The 26,796-nt window shown below is 37.7% G+C and overlaps 1 protein-coding gene and 1 pseudogene across 3 annotated transcripts in view; one reads left to right on the forward strand and one right to left on the reverse strand.

Moving 5' to 3' along the window:
- The window catches only part of ATOSA (atos homolog A), a 94,062-nt gene continuing 67,266 nt past the window's right edge, over nucleotides 1-26,796 (reverse strand). For 2 of the 3 annotated variants that reach the window (XM_049769295.1, XM_049769294.1), the window contains 6 exons: nucleotides 25,882-25,961; nucleotides 25,071-25,179; nucleotides 20,306-20,464; nucleotides 12,712-12,780; nucleotides 7,624-7,823; nucleotides 1-982 (listed from right to left, as the gene is read on the reverse strand). In XM_049769295.1, the coding sequence (XP_049625252.1) occupies nucleotides 829-982; nucleotides 7,624-7,823; nucleotides 12,712-12,780; nucleotides 20,306-20,464; nucleotides 25,071-25,179; nucleotides 25,882-25,961 (771 nt within the window). In that variant the 3' untranslated portion in view covers nucleotides 1-828. Of the gene's footprint in view, nucleotides 983-7,623; nucleotides 7,824-12,680; nucleotides 12,781-20,305; nucleotides 20,465-25,070; nucleotides 25,180-25,881; nucleotides 25,962-26,796 lie in introns of those variants that run through there. The other variant, XM_049769296.1, reaches the window with a different exon arrangement.
- On the forward strand, nucleotides 10,113-10,743 carry LOC126002119 (RING finger protein 11-like; annotated as a pseudogene).

Below are 26,796 nucleotides of genomic sequence, written 5' to 3' on the forward strand. Positions count from 1 at the left end.
TTATTTTTTTCATATATTTACAATATAAATACTAATTTGTTTTCAAAGTACATATTCTTTTAACAATTTGCAAAAGTTATCTAGAGTGGGACCGCAGTTTAATGTAAAGTCTCTGTAGTAGTAACTAAGGAAAAATAGAACTGTTTTTGGGAAGTACGATTCTAGAAAGAATATGAAGGAGCACAATGATCTGAACTTGCAAAGGGTATATGAAGCAGCTTAATCCACTTTGCACTGTCAATACAGCATTTTAAAGATGTGAGGCAGCAATCTGGGTAAGATTTTGTTAAAACTAAACTCAGAAGATATAAAAGTATACATGCTTGCATAGTGCATTACCTTAAGGAAGCTCAATATTTCATTGTCATTTTCAATAAATTAAATGAATAATACTTACACACATCACACAAAATTAAATACTTGTATATATATTTCAATTTAAACATTAATGTCAAAAATACATAAAATGATTTTACATAGGATCTGTACTACATTAGAATACTGGAGACAAATATCACTTGAGTATTAAAGAAAACATTAAATATTAAATAACTGAAAAATATGTAAACACTAATCTAACTGGGGTTGGGGATTGCTGTTGCAACATGTCCAATGAAGGAGTTCAACAGTACAAAAATGAGGACAACTGTTTTTTTCCAGTCTACTTGGAATCTATGGATCTCACTCCAGAAATCCTTTAAGAAAAACTGGTCCAGGATAATAGGAGAAGATCCAATCTCCTACTTGTTAATTTGATACACTCTGTTCTATACTAATTTTTGCTTTCATGTGTGGGTACTGAACAGATGTTTTAAACTGCTTCTACTTTCAACATCTTGGTGAAAACTGAGGGTTTGTGGGTGATTCTGTGTAAGATTTGAGTTCATATGCAGCACCGCTATCAACTTCCATTGACTTTCTGGAGAACAGGAGCCGAACATCTCTATGGAGGTAGATCTTTCCAGATTTAGAACTCTGGAACCTAAGCAATGAACAAACAAGACACATCGTTTCAGGAAGTGAATCTTTAAAACTAAAAAACTTCAGGAACTGTAGTGATAGGGCATTTGCTTTGCATTATATGGTTAATCTGGGTTTAATCCTTGGCAATTCATATGGTTCCCTGAGCATCTCCAGGTGTGTCTCTCAAATAAACAAACAACAAAACAAAACAACAAAAATTACCACCCAAATCCCCCCAAATCAAGATCAAAGTACAAAAATGAAATGGAAAAAATGCTAACATTGGAAGCAGAAGATAATTTTACTACAGAATTAACATACACTTTATGTAACAACACTGATACTGACTAAGCATTTGCTTCTATTTACGTGTTCAACACTCCATTATTATTATTATTATTATTATTATTTTATTTTATTCTATTTTTTTTTTTTGGTTTTGGTTTTCGGGTCACACCTGTCAGTGCTCAGGGGACCATATGAGATGCCGGGATTTGAACCGCTGTTCTTCTGCATGAAAGGCAAACACTCTACCTCCATGCTATTTCTCCAGCCTCAACACTCCATTCTTAAAATGCCACAGGTACATCTTTTTGTAATCTGAATCTGACATGTGATCTTACCTTTTATCCCTACAGCTTCCTCATCTTTAGGGTTCAGTACCTGAAAGTTAGTACTACATCTAGCTTTTGCCATCCTAGCATCTTCTGCTCACCAAATGGGTTGATTTCACACAACTCAATCTCACATAATTTTGGATGAATTCAATTGTGAAATATAAAAAAAGGGAGTAAGTAATAATATCCCAAGAGACAAAGGCCAGGAGGTCTCTTGCCATAAATAGTGGGGGGTGCAGTTAGGGCAAAGAAAGGACCACTATAACAATGATAGTTGTAAATGACCACTCTGGACAAAAACTGGGTGCTGAAAGGAGATAAAGTGATATGCATGATACCTCTTCAGTGATAATATTGCAAACTACAGTGTCTAAAAAAAAAGGGAGAGAGAGGGAGAGAGAAACTAGGGTCATTGGTGGTGAACTGGTGAATGTGAACTGGTGAAAGGTGTTTGTTGTACATAGTATGAATGAAACTCAATCATGGACAACTTTTTAACTATAAAAAAACAAACAACTGGGAAGGAAGGAAAGAAGGGAGGGAGGGAAGAATGGAGGGAAGGAGAGAGGGAGGAAGGAAAATATAAACAAGTAACAAAAAAGAAAAAACAAAACTATTATGAATGATCTTGTATATTATGGTGTTTAACATTTTAAAAAATAAAAACAATTTTTTGAGTGAATGAAAATGACTTCCTTACTTGACCTGTCACTAAGGGCTGCAGAGGCAGGTGAAGCAGATGACCAGAGGCCAGCAGCTCTTGGGACTAGCTAATAAGAACAGAAATCTCATAGGCAGCAGGGGAAGACCCTCAGCTCTCTACCCACAGAAGCAGCCCACTTGGTTTGTTTGTTTTTTGACTTTGGGCCACACCTGGTGATGCTCAGGGGTCACTCCTGGCTATGCGCTCAGAAATAGCTCCTGGCTTTGGGGGGGGACCATATAGGATGCCGGGGTGGGGTCTAATTGTGGTTGGTCCCACGTCAGCCGCGTGCAAGGCAAATGCCCTACTACTGTGCCATTGCTCCGGCCCCAGCAGCCCATTCTGAGTAGAGTCCCTGGGCCCTGGCACTTTGGGGCTGGGTAGATCCAGGCACAGATCTGCTGGTCCTCTGGGTGTACAGAAATCAGCACAAACTTGCTGATCTCTTGGAAAAGTCAAAGACCTTATGCTAGAGCAAAATATACTCCCAGCTCTTAATCTCCAGCTCCTTCTGGTAGCAGGTGTGTGGAGTTTGTTACCTGACCAGTCCAGTAACCCCAGGTTTTTTGGGGTAAAGAGGTCTTCTGTCTTTTTGCCCTTGCCCTTAAAAAAGAAGACAGACCTCAGTACTTTCCTACTGTTACTCTTAAAAATCTGGGCCTTGTGACTATGTGATTTGTGTTTATATATTCAAGTGGACCCCACCAAGGAGACAGACAGACTTGAGTATCCTCCACCATCTCCCACAATTTTATATGGCCGATTTAAAATAAAAGTCCACTGTCACAACTAGAGAGATGATAGTACAGAGGGTTGCCTTGCATGTGGCCAATTTGAGTTTAATCACTGGCAACCCATTTGATCTCCTGAGGACTAGGAGTAATTCCTGAATTCAAGAATACACCTCACTTGGCTTAAAAACAAAACAAGCGTTCACTTTGGAATAAAAAAGTGACCACAGAAGCGACCAGATTCTAAGGATAATCAATCTAAGAAAGGACTGCTTTCATCAGTCTAGGCCAGGGGTCCTGAAACTTTTAAACAGGGGCCAGTTCACTGTCCCTCAGACCATTGGAGGGCCAGACTATAGTTTAAAAAAATAGATCAAATTATTGTGCACAATGCACATATTTTGAAGTTAAAGATGCCCAACAACAGATGAGTGGCTAAAGAAACTGATACATCTACACAATGGAATATTAAACAGTTGTTAGGAAAAATGAAGTCATGAAATTTGCCTATACATAATGGACATGGAGACGATTATGCTAAGTGAAATGAGTCAGAGGGAGAGCAAATAGACACAGAATATTCTCACTCATCTGTGAGATATAAGGAAAATAAAAGAAAGCATGGTAATAATACCCAGAGACAAAAGAGATGAGGGCTAGGAGGACCAGCACATGACAAGAAGCTTATCACAAAGAAGCTTATCACAAAAGGAACAGTTAGAGAGAAATAACTATACTAACAACTACTATGACAATGACAGTGAGAGAGAAACAGAATTCCTGTCCTGAAAACAGGCAAGGGGTGGGGGAGAAGGGAAATGGGGATATTGGTGTTGGGAAAGTTGCACTGGTGAAGTGCGGTGTACATTTTCTGACTGAATTCCAACTATGAACATGTCTGTAACCAAGGTGTTTAAATAAAAAAATTAGAGGGCCAGAGCAATAGCACAGTGGTAGGGCATTTGCCTTGCACTCTTCCAACCCAGGATGGACCTGGGTTCAACAAACATATGGAACAACTTTATATGCTATAGTAATATAATATGTAGCACACATGTTGTGTAGCAAATATACCACATGGCACATATATAACAATATAGTAGCATAATATTAGAATTCTAATTTTATAGGTATGTAGATAGTATTAATTGGCTATTAGTATGTTATAATAATTCAGTAGGTCCTCAGGATACCAAACACCAGGGAGAAGACTCCAAGATGACAGATTAAAATACACTGTGGCAGGAGCTAACTAACCTAGCAGTCTCTTCTAAGTAATGGATTTGTGTGTGCAGTTCACTCAGTAACTTCAGCAGTAAGAGAAAAGGAGTCCTGAAAGAAAGGCACCTCCTCTTGATGAACAATGATTCTTGGAGTAAGGAGTTGGGACAAGACAAATTGCTGTCCATTTTTGGGATACTACAGGAGGTAAGGCACATGCCTTGCATGCAGCAGGCCCTGATTTGATACTCAGAAATGAATGGTCCCCTAAGCACCACTATGTGTGGCCCTGGAGACCCCTATCACTGCTGGATCGCCTTGGGGGTTCCTCACACCACAGGGCATAAACATCATCTCATCCTCAGGCTCATGCACTGATTGCCCAAGAATTGCCAGGAGGTGACCTTGAGACTCTTGAGTACCACCTAGGAAGTGCTTTCTCACAATAAAACATAACATTATCAATAATGGGCTGTGAATCTACTATGAAAGGAACCAGAACTTACTTTGAACACTACTATGGGTCAAAAAACCATTGGGCTCTCTCTTAATTAACAGATTTACTCATCAATGCTGAGAACACAATTTCGATTTCAGGTTTAAAAACCTTACTCTAGGAGTTTGACAAACTTGTACCTCAAGGGCAGACAAACTGTTTCTTGTGAGTTAGGCACTATGAGCTTCTGATCAGAATATAGCTCTATGAGCTCTATGAGAAAAGAGATCCCCCATTCTTAATCTCTTTTTCCTCTCTCTCCCTTTTCCCCTCCCCCCTCTGTATCAGGGCTAGAATTCAGGTCTCCTGCATGCAATCAGCTCTCTGATTCAAGAAAGTGATTTTGTCACTGTTTTCCTAGTGTCTATATGCATGACTGACACATGAATATTTGTTGAATGAATAAATGCATCTATGAATGAAAGTCAAAAACTTCTCTGTCCAATTACAACTACTATTCACATGTGGCTACTAAAAACTTGAGGGCCCGGAGAGATAGCACAGCGGCGTTTGCCTTGCAAGCAGCCGATCCAGGACCAAAGGTGGTTGATTCGAATCCCGGTGTCCCATATGGTCCCCCATGCCTGCCAGGAGCTATTTCTGAGCAGACAGCCAAGAGTAACCCCTGAGCACTGCCGGGTGTGGCCCAAAATCCAAAAAAAACCAAAAAACTTGAAATGTGGCCAATTCTAATGGAGTTGTGCTGTAGTATATTATTATATAATTGATTTTAAAGATTTATTATAACCAGGGAATATAACATAATTCATGGGTAAGTTTTATATTATAAAATCAAATGACAACAACTGGATATATTGTGTTAACTAAAACATAAATACTTCTTGTTAGCTACTACTAAATAAAAGAGGCCTATGCATGGAATTCATTATAAATCTTTTTACAATTTTTAGAACATGTGTTTCACTATTCTAAATCTACATATATCATTTATTTTAATATAAGATGTTTTATATTATGTTGTAAATAAAGAAAACCCTATTAGTTCAACAGGCAAAAAAGACTAGAAGACAAGATGCCATGTTTTCTCCATCTTGGCATATCAGTGAGAATTCCAAGCTAATCAGATCTAGGGAATGTAAGTATTACAATGAAAGGAGTACAAATTTCAGTGAGTGACATCTTTCCTTTACCTTGGAGATCTGCCCACATTACAAACTGAGATATGGACTCTAATCTCTTTCTCTCTCTCTCTCTCTCTCTCTCTCTCTCTCTCTCTCTCTCTCTCTCTCTCTCTCTCTCTCTGTGTGTATATATATATATATATATATATATATATATATGTCTTTTTATTTATTTTTTTATTTTAGGGTCACACTGGCAGCGCTCAGGGGTTATTTCTGACTTTGCACTCAGAAATTGCTCCTGGCAGGCATGGGTGACCATATGGGGTGCTGGAATTTGAATCACTGTCCGTCCTAAGTTAGCTGCTTGCAAGGCAAATGCCCTACCGCTGTGCTATCTCTCCGGCCTCATATATCTATATCTATATCTATATCTATATCTATATCTATATCTATATATATGTCTTAACATCCTTTTGTCTCCATCACTCTTATTTCTCTAAATAGAATTATTTTACTTCGAAAACAGAAAAGGAAATGTGCCTTAGTGAGCACTGTGGTTGAATGTGTGAACATTGAAGCCTTATGTGTGATCACTTACAAGTACCACAACTATAAATACCTGAGTACCACAGCCAGGCCTGGCTCAGTTAAAGTAATATTTTTAAATTTGCTTTTGAGTCACAACCAACAGTGCTTAGGGCTTACTCCTGGCTCTACCCTCAGGATTCACTCCTGATAGTGCAGGGTGTGAACTCATGTCAGCAACACCCTACCCTCTGTACTATCATTCTGAACTCAGAATTTTTATTTTTTGTTTTTGGGCCACACCCAGTGGCACTCAGTAGTTACTCCTAGATCTGCACTTAGAAATCTCTCCTGGCAGGGGACCATATGGGATGCCGGGAATCAAACCTGGCGCAGTCCCGTGTTGGCTGCATGCAAGGCAAATGCCCTGCTGCTTTGCTACTGCTCTGGCCCCAGAACTCAGGATTTTTTTGTTTGTTTGTTTGTTTTTGTTTTTGGGCCACACCCGGTAACGCTCAGGGGTTACTCCTGGCTATGTGCTCAGAAGTCGCTCCTGGCTTGGGGGACCATATGGGATGCCGGGGGATCGAACCATGTCCATCCAAGGCTAGCGCAGGCAAGGCAGGCATCTTCCCCAGAACTCAGGATTTTTTTTTTTTTTTTTTTTTTTTTGGTTTTTGGGTCACACCCGGCAGTGCTCAGGGGTTATTCCTGGCTCCAGGCTCAGAAATTGCTCCTGGCAGGCACAGGGGACCATATGGGGCGCCGGGATTCGAACCGATGACCTCCTGCATGAAAGGCAAATGCCTTACCTCCATGCTATCTCTCCGGCCCCAGAACTCAGGATTTTTAAAAATAATAAAAAAATTAAAGTTTGCTAATACTATCAAATTTGATAGTGAGTATTAGCAAACAGTGTGATGCACCTTCGTTGGAAATATGGCAAAAACTCCAAACTGTAACAAGGAAAATTATTGGCTGAATATACAAGATAAAATACAGATTTACTTCATATCTATTACTTTTTATTAACTTCTATGTATTGTGATTTATAGTTTCTGATAGTTGAGTTTTAGACATATAATGTTTAATTATTTAATTTTTAATAATAAATATAAAATTTATATTATGCTGTAATAATCATATTGAATATATTGCCACCATGACATTAGATGACAGTCTTAAAAATCAATTATTAATTGAAATAAACAGAAAGCAAGTTCAAAAAAAATTTAAAGTTTTACTTTTAAAATAGTCTTTTCATGCTTATTTGAAACATTACCTCAGATGTATGAGGTAGCGTAATAACCGTTCTTCTGTGTGTCGAAGGTTCTCTTTATTAATATTTCTCTTCATTTCTTGTTTAACAGGTACAGAAAATGTTCTTTGTCGTAGGAATGTCTGATGATTGGCTGGCATATCTCGTAAATCATATATCACAACAAACATCTTCACAACGGTCTTATTGGGATTAAATAAGGTCTGAAGAAACAATATAGAGATTATTTTTCAAAAAACATTGAAAAAAATGTTGACTGGTTGAATTAAAATGTCTGTGTCAACAAAAAACAGGTTTTTATAAATAATTAAGTAATCCCAATTCATTTTGGAGGAATAAAGATAATAAAGTTTCATAAATTTAATAGAGTGATATTACATATTTTTCACAGTTCAATTTAAATTTTAATGTCATATTAATCCTGCAACAAGTCAAAATCTTTGGTCACAATAACAGAATATGCAATTGACCTTTTATTTAAATTTTATTTTTGGTTTTGGGGTATACCTGTTCAAGTTCAGGGGTTTCAGGCTCTGCTCTCAGGAATTACTCCTGGCAGGGATTAAGAAACCAATTGGGGATTAATACTGGTCTGTTTAAAAGGAGACATCAGGTCGTCATTTGCTTTGACAAGAAAACTTGGTTAAGAAAATAGTATTAAATCATTTTAAAAGTGATCTAAAAGTGAGTTTGTTACAGACAGCAGAATCTTTCTCCTCTCTCCTCCCCACCTCACTCTTCTCTCTTCCCCCAACCCCCAGCACAAACCTTACATTCAGGCCTCCTGCATGCAAACTAGATCCATTCAGCTATCTGTCTGATTCAAGAAAGTTAATTTCTGTCATTGTTGTTTTCCTAGTGCTTATATATTTGTTGAATGAATAAATACATGTATGAATGAATGAAGGTCAAGAACTCTGCCCAATACAACCATTATCCACATGTGGCTACTAAAAACTGTTAGTTTTACTTACAACATTTTTGTAGCAGCATATATACCTAACCAAATCCATACCAGGGATTAAATGCAGGTCAGCTGTGTGCAAAGCAAGTCCACAGAGCATTACACTATTGCACCGGTCCTGCTTTTGTTTAAATTTAAATAGTTCCACTAGGTATAGCAAAATGTTCCCTATCTTATCACTGAATGAAAATATTCTAGCTCAGAGGAATTGAGTCCAGTGGACTATGGAGGAACATACTTTGGTGGTAGATATGGTAGATATGTGCTAATTTATTATTTGAAGAGGTGTGACATTGTACCTCTAAAATAATCTTGTAAACTATCTCACTTCAATTATTTCAAATAATATCTATTATTTATAATATGCTATCTCACTTCAATTATTTCAAACACTAGCTGCATTAGAGTTTTAACTACAAAGTTCCTAAAATAGAATTTAAAATATTTCATGCATGGTAGCGTCTTAAAATAATAATTAAAGCCTTTGTATAACTAGACTCTAGATACTAGATTTATCTAGTGTTTTAGATACATCTAGTTAGTGTAAAACTTAAAATGTTTTTAGAGAGAGACATTTTTCTACTTGTAATATTTTCCGATTTTAGAAAATGAAGTCCATTATTATTAGATACAAAGTAAGCAAAACAGTATTTTGTGGTCTCTTCTCATAGTCTCTTATTGAAAGCATCATAGACATGACTTTTATTATTCATTATCATTACAGACCAAAATATGTACTGTGAAGGCTACAATAAGTTTAATTAATATTTCTTTTTTAAAATTAATATTTCTATGAATTAATCTTTTTTGGGGGGTCTACACCTGATGATGCTCAGGGGTTACTGCTAGCTATGTGCTAAGGATTCACTCCTGGCTTGGGGGACCATATAGGATGCAGGGGGATTGAACTGTGGTCTGTCCTGGGTCAGCCACGTGCAAGACTTACACTACCACTGTGCCACCGCTCCGGCCTCGAATTATTCTTTTTTATTTTTATTTTTTTAAGTTCTACTTGTTAAACAAAATCCCAAGGTACTAAAAATAGAACTTCGAACAAATTACCAATATATCAATAGATAACTTGGTGCCCATGGTTTCAGAAGCTCACCTGTGGCACTGGACATCACTCACAGAATCAAAATGAGAAATATTGCCACTAGGGTGTCATCAGGGGCAGTAGCAGTTGAGGCAGTAGCTGAGGTAGCTGCGAGAGCCTCGCTCCCAGACTATGGACCTGGAGCCCAGCAGCCAAGTGCTTTGTCTCCTCACCCTCCAAATCCCCATCATCATCTCATCCGAAGCAACTTCCACTACCCCAGTGAAGTCAGCAGCCCAGCTTTGACCCCCCCCTCACCAACAGGGGCTGGCATGAGTAGCTCTTTGACTGTGTCCGGGGATGAAGGACCCACTGTCACCGAACCCCGGCCTAAAGCCTGACCCCATCTCGCTGCCCAAAGCTGACCTTGGAGCTTGGGAATGGCCCATCACTGCTTTCTTTCTCCCCCAGATGACAGCCCAGCTCCTGAAGATGGGGAACTGCTTCAAGTCCCCCACCTTGGATGTCACCTTGGATGACATCTCCCAGTTCCCCAAGTCTCAATCGGACCGGGCTAACTTCAGCAAGGGGACAGAACCAAACAGGGAGCTGCCACCACCATATCAGGACAAGTTCCAGTTCCAGTCTATCATCCAATACCTAGTCAGACTCACCTAACAACTCAACTGATTGAAGAGGAACAAAGCAGGATAGCTCAAAGAATAGGTCTAATACAACATCTGCCTAAGGGAGTTTATGCCCCTGAAGGAGATTAGTCAGAAAAAAAAAAATCCAGGAGTGTGTGGTCTGTATGATGGACTTTATAGGGACCCAATTCGGTATCTGCCGTGCATGCACATCTATCACTCAGACTGTACAAATGACTGGTTGGTGAGATCCTTCCTGCATGGAGCCAGTTGGTGCAGCACTGTTTTTGGCCTACTAGACTAACAGAACTGGGATCTTCTGTCTGACTTCAAGTGAACCATCATTGTTGGTGGTTTTGATCTTTTTATCACTGAGCCCAAAGAACCAGGGATTAGGAATGAAAGTTTCCTTAAAATTCCTGAATGGCTGTAGATGTTGGGAGAAAAGTACCATATGTGATATTTTAGAGATTTAGGGGAAAATTGGGTTGGTATTTTTATGTAAAGCCTTGACCCAGTATTTAAAATATAATTGTATTTAGATATTTTTATTGCTCCAGTACTTAGGAATTGTATAAAAGTATTACAGCAGCTGTAAATGTCTAAACTGTCTGTTGAAGATTAGGAGAAAGATAGTGGTCATTTTTCCTAAGTGAAATAACCCCTATCCGCTGCTCCCCACTTAAATTCTTTTCTGAAATTGCTGGCATTTGGGTCAAGGTTTTATTAAATGCTACTTTTTTGTTTTGCTTTGTTTTGGGGCCACACCAGGTGGCACTAAAGAGTTACTCCTGGTTCTGCATTCAGAAATTACTCCTGGCAGGCTTGGGGGACCAGGATGTTGGGAATCAGACCCAGGTCCATCCTGGGTGGGCCATGTGCAAGGCAAATGCCCTACTGCTGTGCTATCGCTCTGGCCCTAATAGCTACATTTTATAACACTGGTACAAAAAGAAAGTAGTTCAAAGCTTAAAAAAAGAGAGAAATATATCAATATTATGTTCATTTTTTAAATATAGTGAGTCTTAAAAATAGTACAATCAGCAACCAGAACAACTAGCAAACTAGGTGATCAAAGCATATTTATGCATAATTAAACTCTACATATAATAAAATACAAACCTAAATTTCAGATTTAAAATTAACTATAAATTGGCAGTCCATAACTAGGAGTTGAATGTGTTGCCCTTGAGTTTATTTATGCTTAATTATTATGACAACTTGTGTCTTGCAGTGACCCACACTTTCTCATGAGGTACTAACAAGATACAAGAAAACAGAAAATTCATTCTTTTTTTTTTTTTTTTTTGTGGTTTTTGGGTCACACCCGGCAGTGCTCAGGGGTTACTCCTGGCTCCATGCTCAGAAATTGCTCCTGGCAGGCACGGGGGACCATATGGGACGCCGGGATTCGAACCGATGACCTCCTGCATGAAAGGCAAACGCCCTACCTCCATGCTATCTCTCCGGCCCCAAAATTCATTCTTTATGATCATTCTTTGAGATCATTAAAAAAGTTCAACATACAAACTCTAATATGTAATGATATTTAAGTAAATATACAACACACAACTGTGTAATATGAAACAAGCTAACATAGACTCCTTGCAGTATTGTAGCAATGATAATGAGACTAAATCCCGCAAAAATTGATCACACTTGGGCCAAAGGGCATAAAAGGGGTTGTTGAATTGGCTCACAACCTGAGTGCAAGGAACTCAGCAGGACTATTTTTTCTTTTCAGTCTTAATGAGATACAATCAGCATACCATCTACACTCTCTTCAGTAATCTGCAAGAGTCAGCTTTGTGATAGATTTTGGGGTTATAAAATTATCCTGGATCTGACTGAAGATAAACTCAATCACCAATCACTAATCAGCCTTCTCATCAAATTAATCTTCTGAGACCCTATAATAAAAGTTTGCTCAGGGCTAGACAGTTCTGAAATAAAAGAACATTGCCTTCTCTGCCCTAACATCTGTCAACCTACACTTCTGCTGTCTGTAACAAGTTCATTAGATCACTTTTAGAAATGATTAAACTAGTAATTAGTACTATTTTCCTAACCGAGTTTTCTTGTCAAAGCAAATGGCAACCTGGGGTCTCCTTTTAAACAGGCCAGTATCAATCTGGCTAACTATAATAAATAGAAGTCAGCAGTACTGGTAGTTTCTAATTACATTGACAATCATTTTACTTAAGTTATCTAAATTGTCAAATACTATTTTTTTAAAACATTCACCTTGATTAGTTTATTATGTTTTCCTGTTATGGAGGTTCCCAAATGGTCATTCCTGGGGCAGAGCAGGGAAACTCCAAACAAAGCTGCAGCCCCACTGTTACTTACCAAAGTTGTTGCAGCAGCAGTAGCAGGAGAAAGGGCTAAGTTCTATATGTATGTGAGAGAATGATTATTGCAATTGTAGACTATAAAACACATACCACTTGTATTGTTCCTGAAGGAGGTACTCGATAACCCCTTTTACCAAGGGACTCTAAAGTAATCACACCCTTGAAATAAAAGAAGACAAATTGAGTACAAAATGACATAGATATATAAGATAATAAAACAAAACAATGAATTAAATAATTATTAAATTTTGAGAATTATATTTGCACAGAAAAACAATTAAATTATATTAAGTCATGAGTATGAAACAAGATCTAGAAAGTTCAACACCTAATGAAAAATGTATTATTCTTCAGGAAGCTTCTATCATAAATAACAATTAACACATCAATGACCACACTACATGAAATTTCTACTAGGATACATACAGAGAAGTCCCTAAATGAGAGCTGGACTGAGTGCATATTTTGCATGCAGGAGGTCTGGGTTTTTATCCTTGGCACTAAATACAGTTGGTTCCTGAGTACTGTCTCTAGAATGACCCCTAGGCATTAAGTTGGGAATAGGCACTGAGTACCAACCAACCATCACCAATAAAAAATATATCTAAGAGAAGAAAACAAAGGGAATTTATTAACTTGTGTTTTGTGAGATAAATGAAGTAGAAAATAATACATTTGTTTTAGGTTATATAAAGCCATGTATGTAGAAGGTTGTAATTTCCTGGCTAAAAACATAGTAAATTATTCAGTTAGGAATGTATACATTCACACACATATCATACACATATACAAACTCATTATTAGAGATGTACCAGCATTGCTTATGAATTTGTTAGAAATGCAGAATTCTCCACAGACCTAACAATTACATTTGCATTTTAAGAGTCCTCAGATGATGTCATATGTACAGTAAAGCTAAGAAACACTGATGTAATTTTATGAGAATTATTTTATTCATTGCAGAAATTCAAACAGAAATGGGCATAAGTTTATAAAACAAGGGAAGCAAAGGCAAAATGTATACACATTTCTAGATAACAGGTGGTGACTGTGATATTTAATTTCTAAATTTTAACAATCTGGGGACCTCAGAGTAGTACTGGAGGTAAAGCTCTTGCCTTGCTTGCAGCCAATTCTGACTGGAATCCCTTGCATCCCATCTGGTACCCTCAACACTGCAGGGGTTATTCCTGAGCACAGAGCCAGAAACTGATATTGAGCACCACCAGGAATGACTCAACCCTGTCCCACCCTGCAATCTCAGGCCTCAGCCTTAAAAAACAAAACAAACAAAAACAATCCTGAACTAAGGGAATACTCAAATGGAAAACATAAGCTGAGTATGCATGAGCTCTTGAGTTCAATCTATGTGACACCACTTGGTCTCCCTCGCTCTACTGAAGTATCTTCTCTGTCTTCTGGAGTGAAAGCTAAAAACTAAAATAAGAATAAATTCTGTTTAATTTGTTTTAACCAGTTTGTAGATTTCCTTTGCATAGAATAGTTAAGTAAAATAACTGTATACTCTTCATTTTGTATTTTACACTATACAAGTCAAAGCATCTCAACCTTTTGGAAAGCAAATATAAAATAGGACTTTCCACCAATCAGCACCTTTTCCAAATTTAAATGATCTACTAGGGACTGGAGAGATAGTACAGCAGGTAGGATGCTTGCCTTGTATGTGACCAACCTGGGTTTACTTCTCAATCATATAGTCCTCCAAGCACTGTCAGAAGTAATTCCTGAGTGCAGAGCCAGAAATAACTTCTGAACATCACTAGCTTTGGTCCCAAAACTAATAATAAATAAATATACTAGAGGGTCTGGGGAGATGTCTCAAAGGACTGAGCATGTGTTCATATCCCTTATGCTACATGGTGCACTGAGCACTGCTAGGTATGGCTACCAAATCAAACCAAAGCAAACTAAGCAATACATTGGCGCTAGGAAGTAAAAATTAGTGGATAAAAGTAAAGTGAAGGACCAGACTCTCATATGAGAATACCTCAGATCCAGGTGAACAGCACTTGATATCAGAATATTGGTTAACCTATTAAACGTTCACGTAAGTGGGTACTGAAAAGACATGTGGTTCTGGACAAAACTGATTTATCCCAATAAAACCATGAAAAAAGAAAATCAATAAATTGCATCTGAAACAAATAAAATTTTAACAATTTATCTCTTAAACTATTCTATATATAAATATACCATACTTCTTCCTAGGTTGAGAAAGCTAAAGAAAAATATATCCAAATAAGTACCTTTTTAATTACATTTCTTTTTCTTTTGGTGATTGGGCCACACCTTGCTGTGCTTGGCTCTGCACTCAGAAATCACTCCTGGGCTTGGGGGACCACATGGGATGCCAGGGATAGAACCCAGGTCAGTAGCACGCAAAGCAAACTCCAGCTCCCATTATGTTTCTTTATAGTTCAGATGACAGTGATTATTTTAAATCTGTCCCTCTCCCTATAATTTCACTCAAAATGTTGTTCTTTAGGTCCCTCTATGTAGCAGTAAATTGCATGAAAGCAATAATGCTTCAAAGATAGAATTTTGTCAGTAAAACACTCATATAAAAGTACATCAGTGTCTCTTAGACTTTATTGTACATATGGTAACTTTGAAGGTCTCATAAAAATGCAGGTTAAATTGGTAGAACAGTTAGAATTCTGCATTTCTATTTGTTTGCTTTGTTTTTGGGCCATATACCATTGTGTTAGGACTTACTTTTGATTCTGAGTTTAGGGAATCACTCCTAGTAGCCTCAGGGGACCATTTGGAGTGCTGAGTATTTGAGTGTTTCAAATACTGGTTGGCCACACACAATGAGATCCTTATGGGTCCCAAAGTTTTGCATTTCTAACAAGTCTATTGGTGATACTGGTACCTATGTTTCTAGTGAGAAATTTATATATATATATATATATATTGCCTTGAATAACTGACTTCAAATTTTAATCAACAACTTAGAACTTCTAAATACTTGACTTTTTATATGATACGAACCAATAAAGTGTTCTATGTCTTAATTTCTCCTACAAAACATTAATCCTAAAAACTCCCTTTACTTCCTTTCTGATTTAGGAATTCCCTATTGATCTTTTTGGTTAGTTGGTTTGGGGGTTAAACCAGCAGTACTCAAAGGCTATTCCAGGCTTGGATCTTGGAGGAGGGGTGTTCACACCAGGCAGTGCTCAGGGGACCATATGCCGTGCCATGGATAAAAGTCCTACAAGGTAGAACCTCCCACAGCAAAACATGCATTCAAGTCCATGGAACTAGAAGCTGAAAAAACATCCTTTATTGCTTTGTGTTGTTTGTTTTGGGGCCACACCCAGAGATGCTTCGGGGTTACTCATGAATCTGCCCTAGGAACTAATGCTGGTAAGGAATGGGGGATCTTATAGGAGGCCAGAGATCAAGCCCTGGTTGGTCATTTGCAAGGCAAGTGATATATCCATTGTACTATCTCATGGGTTCCAAAAATATCCTTTATCTCTTAATTATTAATCTTAATATATCAACTATAAAATGTCAGGAATAATGATGCTTTTTGCTACATTTTATGTATAGTTCAAATATCTTTTGATCTTCCTTCAAAGATGTTTATTTTTAGAGCCTCTTTATTTTCTATAGATATATTCCAATAAAATATATGAAACTGGTGAGAATTCTTTTTTTTTTTTTTTTTTTTGGGCCACACCCAGCAATGCTCAGGGGTTACTCCTGGCTGTCTGCTCAGAAATAGCTCCTGGCAGGCATGGGGGACCATATGGGACACGGGGATTCGAACCAACCACCTTTGGTCCTGATCAGCTGCTTGCAAGATAAACACCGCTGTGCTATCTCTCTGGGCCCTGGTGAGAATTCTTGATACTGTGATAATTCAAAATAGGGCACCATTTTTTTTTTTGTTTTTTCGGCCACACCCGGTGACACTCAGGGGTTACTCCTGGCTATGTACTTAGAAATCGATCCTGGTTTGGGGGACCATATGGGACACTGGGTGATCTAATCACGGTCCATCCTAGTCTTGCGCGTGCAAGGCAGATGCCTTACTGCTTGTGCCACAGCTCCGGCCCCAGGGGCATCATTTTAAAAAAAGTGGATACCAACATGGTGCAGTGTGGGGGGTGGGTGGGCTGGCTAGCAATGTGAGCCTGATAGTCCCAGGTCTAAGTCTAGTGTGTGTGTGCAGGCCACCAGAGTTCACCTCATGGTGCCGTTGGCGTATGTATGTAGCATTCATACCATGCTAGACAAATGGGGCATCCTGACCATAATGTTCTAATATTGTAAATATTCCAATATATAACATATTGTGATGTGTTTATCTCAGTAGTGCTTTGCATTTTACTATCAAAAATTCGCATTTTGTTTAGATGGGGATTAGGACCCTACTCAGTACAGCTCAGAGACTGAGTCTAGCTGTCTGCTCAAGAATGACCCGTGGTGGTGCTTGGGGTACAACAGGTGATACTGGGGACCAATTAGGAGTTGGCAGTATGTTAGGCATGTACCTTAGCTCCTGTACCATCTACAGCTATATAAATAAATTGAATTGTAAAAGGTGATGCATTTCTAGGAAAAAATAAATAACGAAGAGGACGCAAGTAGATTTACAAAGGAATTTTTTGTTTTGTTTAGTTTTTGGGCCTCTCCTGGAATGTGCTGGGCTCAGAGGCTCCTGTTTTTTTTTTTTTTTCATCAGGAATTGTTTTCTGGCTGTGCTCAGGGTGTGCCTTGTATCAAACCAGTACCAGCCCAAACAGTAATTGACTTATCTCCTGTACAACTCAAAGGAATGGTTTCTGATAATAACCAATGTTATGCATCATTATGATTATGGCCCACACAGTAAATATTATTGGAAAAAGAGATCTTTGAATAATGGCAATTCCAAGTATAAAACATCAATATTGTATTAAAACTAGGTTTTTTTTTGTTTGTTTGTTTTTGGCCACACCCAGGGATGCTCAGGGGTTACTCCTGGCTATGTGCTCAAAAATCACTGGATCAGGGGGCCGGAGAGATAGCGTGTAGGTAAGGTGTTTGCCTTGCATACAGACGGACGGTGCTTCAAATCCTGGCATTCCATATGGTCCCCTGAATCTGCCAGGAGCGATTTCTGAGCGGAGAGCCAGGAGTGACCCCTGAGTGCTGCCAGGTGTGACCCAAAAACCAAAACCAAAAAAAAAAAAAAAAAAAAGAAATCACTGGATCAGCCATGTGCAAGGCAAACATCCTACTGCTATGCTATTGTTCTGGCCCAGATTATAATCAATTTTATTAAAAAAAAAAAAAAAGAAACAATTTCTCTAGCTTCTTGCCCCTCCTTTATTTAGATGTAAAAAGCATACTTAGAGGGGCCGGAAAGATAGCATGGAGGTAAGGTGTTTGCCTTTCATGCAGAAGGTCAGTGGTTCGAATCCCAGCTTCCCATTTGGCCCCCTGAGCCTACCAGGAGCAATTTCTGAGTGTAGAGCCAGGAGTAACCCCTGAGGGCTGCCAGGTGTGACCCAAAAAACAAAAACAACAACAATAAAAAAAGTCTTTTTGCTGAACTGTGGATTGAGATACTTATTAACAGTTTTTGATTGGGGCAGATCAACCATGAGGTCGAAAGCTCCTGGACCCCTGTCTATCTCTTGGAAGTTTGGCTTGGTTTATTTCCTCCTGTAATGCTGTTCCAGACCCATTTTTCCGGAGTTGGATTACAGCATGTGGAGTCCCACACATCAAACAGGTTCTTACTGAAAATTTCACTATTAGAATGGAATAAAGCTAGATAATATTCTTTGAATAAACTGCACCAACGAAAAGTAGATTATCTGCCTAAAAAAGTGGAACATACCTTCCTTAGTTGTTTTTCAATTAATGTCCACATTAATTATTAATGCCTATTAATTAATGTCAATTAATGTCTACATTCCTGTTTCATATTCACAACTGTTATGAATAAAAGATATTGTGGCTATGCCCTTGGAAACCTAAATGGTCCCTAGAGAAAAATATTGAGAAAAAAAGGTTGGGTTGGAGTTGGAGAGACTGGAATGCTTAATAAGCTTGTCATGCTTGTGGCTGACCTGGGTTCAGGTTCCAGGAATAAACCCTGAACAAAGCTGGGTATGGACCCCAAACAAAACAAACAAAAAAATGAAACAAAAAATTGAGGTAAGTGTTGACCTAGGAAAATTATGCCTACAGCAATTATATTTACCAAAGTAAGAGTTAATGTGAAAACTTATATATGACTCTATATTTAACATCAACACTGTAAAAATCTTATACACTTGCTCTCAGTCTCTTTTCTTACCATTTATGTCTTTTGAAAAAGGGTTGATGTTAAGCATATAACAGAACTTGGAATTTTTTCTGCAGCTAAATGTTATTTTGCCCTTAGTACATAGAAAAATGTGATAAAATCATAAGTTCTTTTTTGTTGCTGTTTTGAGGTCACACCTGGTGGTTCTCAGAGCTTACTCTTGGCTCTAAACTCAGGGATCACTCAGGCAGGCTCAGGGGAGTAAATGGAGAGCTGAAGACTGAATTCAGGTCAGCCACGTGCTGTAAGGTTAGTGCCCTATTTACTGTACTGTTTCTCTGGTTCCAAGGTAATATGTTCTTATGGCTTAAGACTATGTATCAATAGGGAGGGAGTGACATAGAGTGGGTTGGGTGCTTGCCTTGCATGTAGCTGATCTGGGATTGATTCCCAGCATCACACATGATCCCCAAGACAGCCAAGAATAATTCCCAAGTGCAGAGCCAGGAGTAATCCCTGAACATCAACTAGTATGGCTCAAACACAAAACAAAAAAGACTGTACAAAAACTCTTTAGCTATATTACTCTCAAGTAAACTATTCAAGTATTAGCATGGTTGGAAAATAGCTCTGTGGTAAAGAAAATATTTAACATGTCTGAGGTCCTGAATTGGATCCTCAGCACCAAAGAAACAAGGTAAAACAAATAAAAAAACATGGACTCAAATGTAGGTAGTAAGCTAAAAAAAAAAAAAAACTTTTTTTTTTTTTTTTTTGGTTTTTGGGCCACACCCGGCAGTGCTCAGGGGTTACTCCTGGCTGTCTGCTCAGAAATAGCTCCTGGCAGGCATGGGGGACCATATGGGACACCGGGATTCGAATCAACCACCTTTGGTCCTGGATCGGCTGCTTGCAAGGCAAACACCGCTGTGCTATCTCTCCGGGCCCTAAAAAAAATCTTTAGATTAAAATAAATAATTCAAAGACAAATCACATATATGTTTGGCCATCAAATTTAACCACCTTAAATGTTACCAAGCTGAGAATCTCCCATGAAGGAAATCCATGTATAACTAGTGTATACAGTATGAACTTGAGAATATGAACTCAGGAAAGAACGAACTATGGTTTATACACTTATTAGTCAAAATTTAGTTTCTGCAGATCAAATAGAAGTTATCAGCATTATTCCCAAATACAAAAGAATATGCTGTTAAAACTCAGAAATTGAGAAATAGGTAATATAGAAATTGAGAGGTTAGGTATGTTAGTCTCTATTCATCTGTCAATTTTTTTCTTAGGAACTGCTTATATTTTCAATCCCCATACGAAAGCAATATACTCTCTTTAAACATATTTGCCATTAAGCTTTTAGGTTTTATCAGAAGAAAGATTTTGAAAAGTACTTGCCATATAAGGAGAGGGAGCATTATCATCTGAAACACTGTAGAATGACACTTCAACAGGAAGGGTCAAGTGCGTGGGGCAGAAAACACCACTTGCTCCCACCTCAGCAGTAAAACCATCAACAATGCCAAGAGGATCTAAACGATAATTCAGGACAGATTCCTGGAAGACAAATGACAATTTTTAAGAAATAAAATTTATTTATTATTACTTTTTTTTTTTTTTATTTTGGTCACACCAGCGGTGCTCAGGGGTTACTCCTGGCTCTGCATTCAGAAATCGCTCCTAGCATGCTCGGGGACCATATGGAATGCCAGAAATCAAACCGAAGTCCATGTGGGTTAGCCGCATACAAGGCAAATAGCCCTACCACTTCGCTATCGCTCTGACCCCCAAAAATAAAATTTGAAAGTTAACATTCTCATTTTTTCCTAATTAAAAAACATCAGTTTCTGATACCAAAATGCTCTCATTTTGAATGTTATTTGACCTGAAATACACTCCTGTTCCCATTGATCTCTTACCATAGAAGCAACTCTCTGATATTTGGCCTAACAGGTTTTGCCTATGTTTGTTCCTGTACTGCAGTGATATTTCAGCTGACCAGCACTGGGGCCGCACACACAGGAAGCATGAGCTCCACTTCTCTGAGCTATCTCCCTGGCTCTCAACTATCTTTGAATTGCATCATAAATTAGAACTACTTAATGTGTTATTCTTATCTCTGTAATAAATATAGCCTCTAGTAGAGCAGGTATAATGTCAGAGATCCTCTTGTATTTTGCAGTCTTTTCAGAGTGCTAGCCATGTACAAGCATTTGAAAACTTGTTGGCAAAGTAGAGCCTCTACACTCAGGGATCACTCCTGGTGAGGACTTGGGACATTATGTAGTATCAGGATCAAAAAAATCTGCCGGGCCCGGAGAGATAGCACAGTGGCGTTTGCCTTGCAAGCAGCCAATCCAGGACCAAAGGTGGTTGGTTCAAATCCCGGTGTCCCATATGGTCCCCCATGCCTGCCAGGAGCTATTTCTGAGCAAACAGCCAGGAGTAACCCCTGAGCACCACTGGGTGTGGCCCAAAAACCAAAAAAAAAAAAAATTGCCTTTGTGCGTGATATTAGAAAGATTGAGGATTCCTGTGTGCACTTTGGCACAAAGGAGACATTTTGAATAGTCTCTGCTCTGCCTGATCTCCCCCACCCAGAACATCTCCCGAGGGTATGAAAGTAGAGAACATCTCTGAGAGTACATCACCAGAGGTAGGCTGTCTCCTCCCACAAAGGGTGGGCCAGGAGTATTGTCACTCTGCTCTGCTTCACCAATGTACCCCAGCTCGACTCTACTGCTTGTGTTATCTCCCAAACTCTGAAAAAAAAATTCATTTCTAAAAATGCTACCATAGAGCTGGGGTGTAGATCAAGTGGTAAGACCTATGTCTCGCATGTGCAAAGCTCTGAGTTTAAACCCTCAGCATTGCATGAGCCAGGAGCACTTCCAGAAGTGACCCCAGGATATAAATAAATAATTAAATAAAGTGTCAGCCTAAGAGATAGTTTCATGCCTGATTACATGTACATGATTTGTATGCAAGAGATCTTGGTTCAATCCCTAGCACCACACGGTCTCCTGAGAATTACTGGGAATAACCCTGAGTACAGAATAAGGAGTCGTCCTAAAATACAAGGAGCAGTCCTTGAGCACTGCCAGGTATGGCCCTAAACCCCAGAATAAATACAGAAAGGATAAAACAAAACATGTCTCATATGACATACACTTTCTTGCTTAATTTATTTTTTGGGCCACACACAATGATGCTTAGGGGTTATTTCTGGCTCTACATTCAAGAATCACTCCAAGCAGTGTTTAGAGGGATCATATGGAATGCTATAGATGAAACCCAGGTCAGCTTATGCAAGGTAAGTGTCCTACCTGCTGTACTATTTCTCTGGCCTCATCAATTTAATTTTTAAAACACTAAATTTGCTCACCACAAAGAGTGGTGAATGCAATTAGAGAAATAACTACACTAACAACTACCATGACAATGTTAATGAGTGAGAGAAATAGAATGCCTGTCTAGAATACAGGGAAGGGGTGGGGAAGGAGGGAGATGAGGGACATTGGTGGTGAGAATGTTGCACTGGTGAAGGGGGGTGTTCTTTTTATGACTGAATCTCAACTACAATCAGATTTGTAATCATGGTGTTTAAATAAAGATATTATTTTAAAAATATCACTAAATTCACATTACAACAAAAAGTTAAAAAAATATAGACATACAAAAAGTAGACAAGCACTTTTTCCTTATCTCCCAAGGGTATTCACTAAGATAAAATTTAATTGTCAAGTATGAAACTGTCAGAATGGAAAACATTAAGTCTGTTTCAAAGTTTCTTTTCTACATATATCAACATATATACATACACACATCATGACATATAAGTAGCATTTTTCTTTGTTAGTTCATTTAGTTATTTTTTAAAGGGAAATATCTAAGTCCTCACCAGTCAAAGTCCATGTGTAAATTTTAAAGTGACATAAAGAATTAAAATGTCTTCGTCAAAGCAGTAATATCAAGAGACCTCCTAAACATCTGAGACAACTGACCTACAATCTCCATTTACTGCTCTGCCATCAATCCAATCCATATCCTGTTGAACCAACTTCAGTCCCATGGTCTTAGTGTTGTCCTCCTCCAATCATTAATCCAGTACAGATCCACAGAACCTCTGCTCTAACTAAATGAAGTATTTTCTAACATTTCTTTCCATTCCATTCTGGTATATCTTCTGTACTACTGCTTGAGCTGTTACTCTTTTTTTTTCAAGCTTTATATCATCACCAGGTCAAATATCCATATCTCCTGCTCTCCTAAGGGTGAAATCAAGTCTTTGTAGCATAGAATGGAAGCCCCACCCTGCCTTTTTATATTCTTTCTCCTCATTTGCAGACAAAAAGTGTCATGCTGAGTCCCAACTGATACTTCTGAACATCAGTGCACTCTTTGACCTTGCTTGCTTGCTCAGATTGGCCAGAGTCAGAGAGTAAGTCTAGGACAGTATAACCTTTGAACCTTTGCTTGTTGTGATGGGCTCACTGTGGTACATGAGCACAGGAACACATGCAGCACATGCAGCACAGGAACGTTCTGTCTGATACAGCGAATATAGGCCTAAACCTATGTTTTAACTGCAAAAATTAAGGGGTCGTCTTATACGCCGGCAAATACGGTATCATTAATTTTGGGGGGGGGTCACACCTGGCTGCACTTAGGGGTTACTCTTGGCTCTACGCTCAGAAAATGCTCCTGTTAAGCTCAGGGGACCAGATGGAATGCTGGGATTCAAACCACCGTCCTTCTGCATGCAAGGCAAATGCCCTACCTCCATGCTATCCCTCTAGCCCCGAGTATCATTAATTATTAAATTAAATTAAAATTAAATATTCTGATTTCCAAAAGACAAAATTTTTAGAGCATTATGTATATCTGTTGCAAAAAATTTACTTCAAACATCATACTTGGGGAGGATATTTAGAAAATCAAAGATAAATTAAAACAGTCATTAGAATTACAAATTAAAAAAACATCAGTTTGGCAGTGGAAATTGACAATTACAGATAAAAGTTAAGTAGCCAGATACTTTACATTCCATAATATTGGAAACTCATGATAAATAACTCACTAAGTGAATGAAAAATTTAAAAATACCACATCACTATTACATACTTAAATGGCTGAGCTTAAAAAGATTGACCACTCCAAACATTGATAAGGATACATCCCATAACTAGGTCATAGCCCAAGTAAAAAGAAAATTTATGTCTATAAAAATTTTAATATATATGAACATTAACAGCAGATTTATGAATATAAAAGCTCAAACTGGAAACGACTCAAAGAATAACAAATGTTATATCCATATAGTAGCAGGAATAAATTCTTTGTACACAGAATATGAACAATCTCAAAACAATGAAGCTTGACTTCAAAAAGAATACTGTATGGGTCTATATTAAATTCTAGAAAATGCAAACTATTTTACTGTGTTAAAATGCAAAGAGATTCCCTCATGTGGGAAAAGAATCAGTACACTATGAATGGCTGTGGGTACTGTGTTGGACTGAATACCTGATCAGACTAAGTTTCTCTGAGATTTTTTTTCCTTTCATCTATTCCCACAAATGTCAAAATGTCATTATTTCTCTCAAATATAATGTTGTGTCAAGTTCAGTAATTTAAAATTAATTTTCCTCTCATTTCTATAGAGAGTCGCATTTACAAATTCAGTATAGAATACGTGCTTTCTATACTTACAGAAGAGTATCAAATTAATTGTAAAAGAGAATCCAAGTGTTGGATAGTCTATAACTTCTTTGTATTTCCCTTTGGCCATGATTGTATATTTCCAGGAATGGAAAGGTTTTCAAAAATGGATGATTTCAATGCTTTGGAAAGTTACAACCCATTGACTTATTTTTCTTTCACAAAATTATAGAAACAATTGACCTACTAGATTTAAGAAATTTCAGGGGCCTGGAGAGATAGCACAGCAGTGTTTGCCTTGCAAGCAGTCGATCCAGGACCAAAGGTGTTGGTTCAAATCCCGGTGTCCCATATGGTCCCCTGTGCCTGCCAGGAGCTATTTCTGAGCAGACAGCCAAGAGTAACCCCTGAGCACTGCTGGGTGTGGCCCCAAAAACCAAAAACCAAAAAAAAAAAAAAAAAAAAAGAAATTTCAACTCTCTGAATAGTTTGAAATCATTACCTCAAAATTTCCTAAAAGACTGAGACTTGTTATAGGTGGAGCACTAGAACTCAGAAATGGTTTTTCATGAATATCTGGGTCATCTTCAATGTTTAAACACAATCGAGGACTATTAAAAGAAACAAATAGACAGATGAACACATACATTTTTCTAATATACTCTTGTCAATTAAGAAACATCTTCTAATTTACACTTCTAAAAATTAAAATAGAATGATCAGTTTTACTTAAACTCCCATAATAAGTATTACGGTAACGAAATTGCAAGATAAAAATATATTTAGTTTAAATTCTGAATTAGATTTTATTTTCTATGTTTGACAAAGGCTATATTCTCTCTCTCTCTCTCTATATATATATATATATATATAACTATGTGGATGGTTTTAAAAGTGAAAGTCATTTTTATAATTTAAATAATAGCACATAGTAGTATCTTGCATTTATATGATAATCTGTTACATTTCTATACATAAAGTAAAAGATATAAAATAATACTTAAAAGTATAATAAAAGGAGAAAATGAATGACTGAAAATATATAAGCCCATTTACATGAGAAGATGAATATGTATTTTTGTAATGACAATAACTATTATAGTGACTATTCACTAGCCTAACTTTTCCTTACTTATCCTTAATAACTGATTTATTGAACAGATAACCAAGTGAAAGGATACTGAACTGGTAACACTCTTAAGAGATAACCAATGCAAAAATAAGATTCCCCATAAAATATTTTTTAGAGTAAGCTAAATCAATATAAGAAATGTATTATTGTTTCATGTAAAGAAATAATTTAAAACAAATACCTTCTTGATGATAAGTTTTTAAGATGCAGTAATGAGGAATCCAGATTAAAGCAACCAGACTGTGTCTTTCTCTGAGGAACCTAAGAGCAAAGTAATGCTTTGTGATAATTAAGTAGACTATGATTTTAAAATTAAATTCGTAAAAACTTCTCAAATGAAGCTGAGCATTTCATAAAAATAAAAAACCTATGGGCTGTAGAAATAGTATCAGTAATAAGGTAGATAGATTCTCAGCATAGCTTATGGTTCCTGAACACTGACTTAAGTCACCCTGGGCACCAGAACTAAGCCCTGAGCACCACCAATTGAGGCCCCAAAATATAAACCAAACCAAACATATTCTATTAACAAATAATTTAAAACACATTCTTTTTTATACATGCCTGTTATGCTCCACATTTATTAACTAATGTAGAAAAAACAGGTGATTATCCTGTCTAGAGTACAGGCAGGGGTGGGGTGGCGAGGAGGGAGATCTGGGATATTGGTGATGGGAATGTTGCACTGGTGATGAGGAGGTGTTCTTTACATGACAGAAACCCAACTACAATCATGTTTGTAATCAAGGTGTTTAAATAAAACATTACTTAAAAAAAAACAGAAAAAAACAGGTGATTAATAAAAATACTGGTTTTTGAATTATGTTCTCTTATGGCCACATCCATCAGTACTCAGGGACATCTCCCAGTAGGATGCGCAATCTGGTGCTCGGAGGATCATTCAGTGTTGAAGAGAAAATTCACAGCACTCACATAAAAAGCACATACTCAATGCCTTTGAGTCCTCTACCAGGCTTTTTGAAAGGCAGACCATTTTTTTCCAACACCAAATATTACACAGACCTCATTATATAAAATAAAAGGACTTTAGCTTTTTAAATTTAAATATTTGGGGGTGAGATAAAAATTCACAGAA

The sequence above is a fragment of the Suncus etruscus genome, chromosome 2 (assembly GCF_024139225.1).
Source record: "Suncus etruscus isolate mSunEtr1 chromosome 2, mSunEtr1.pri.cur, whole genome shotgun sequence".
In the NCBI taxonomy this organism is placed as follows: Eukaryota; Metazoa; Chordata; class Mammalia; order Eulipotyphla; family Soricidae; genus Suncus; species Suncus etruscus.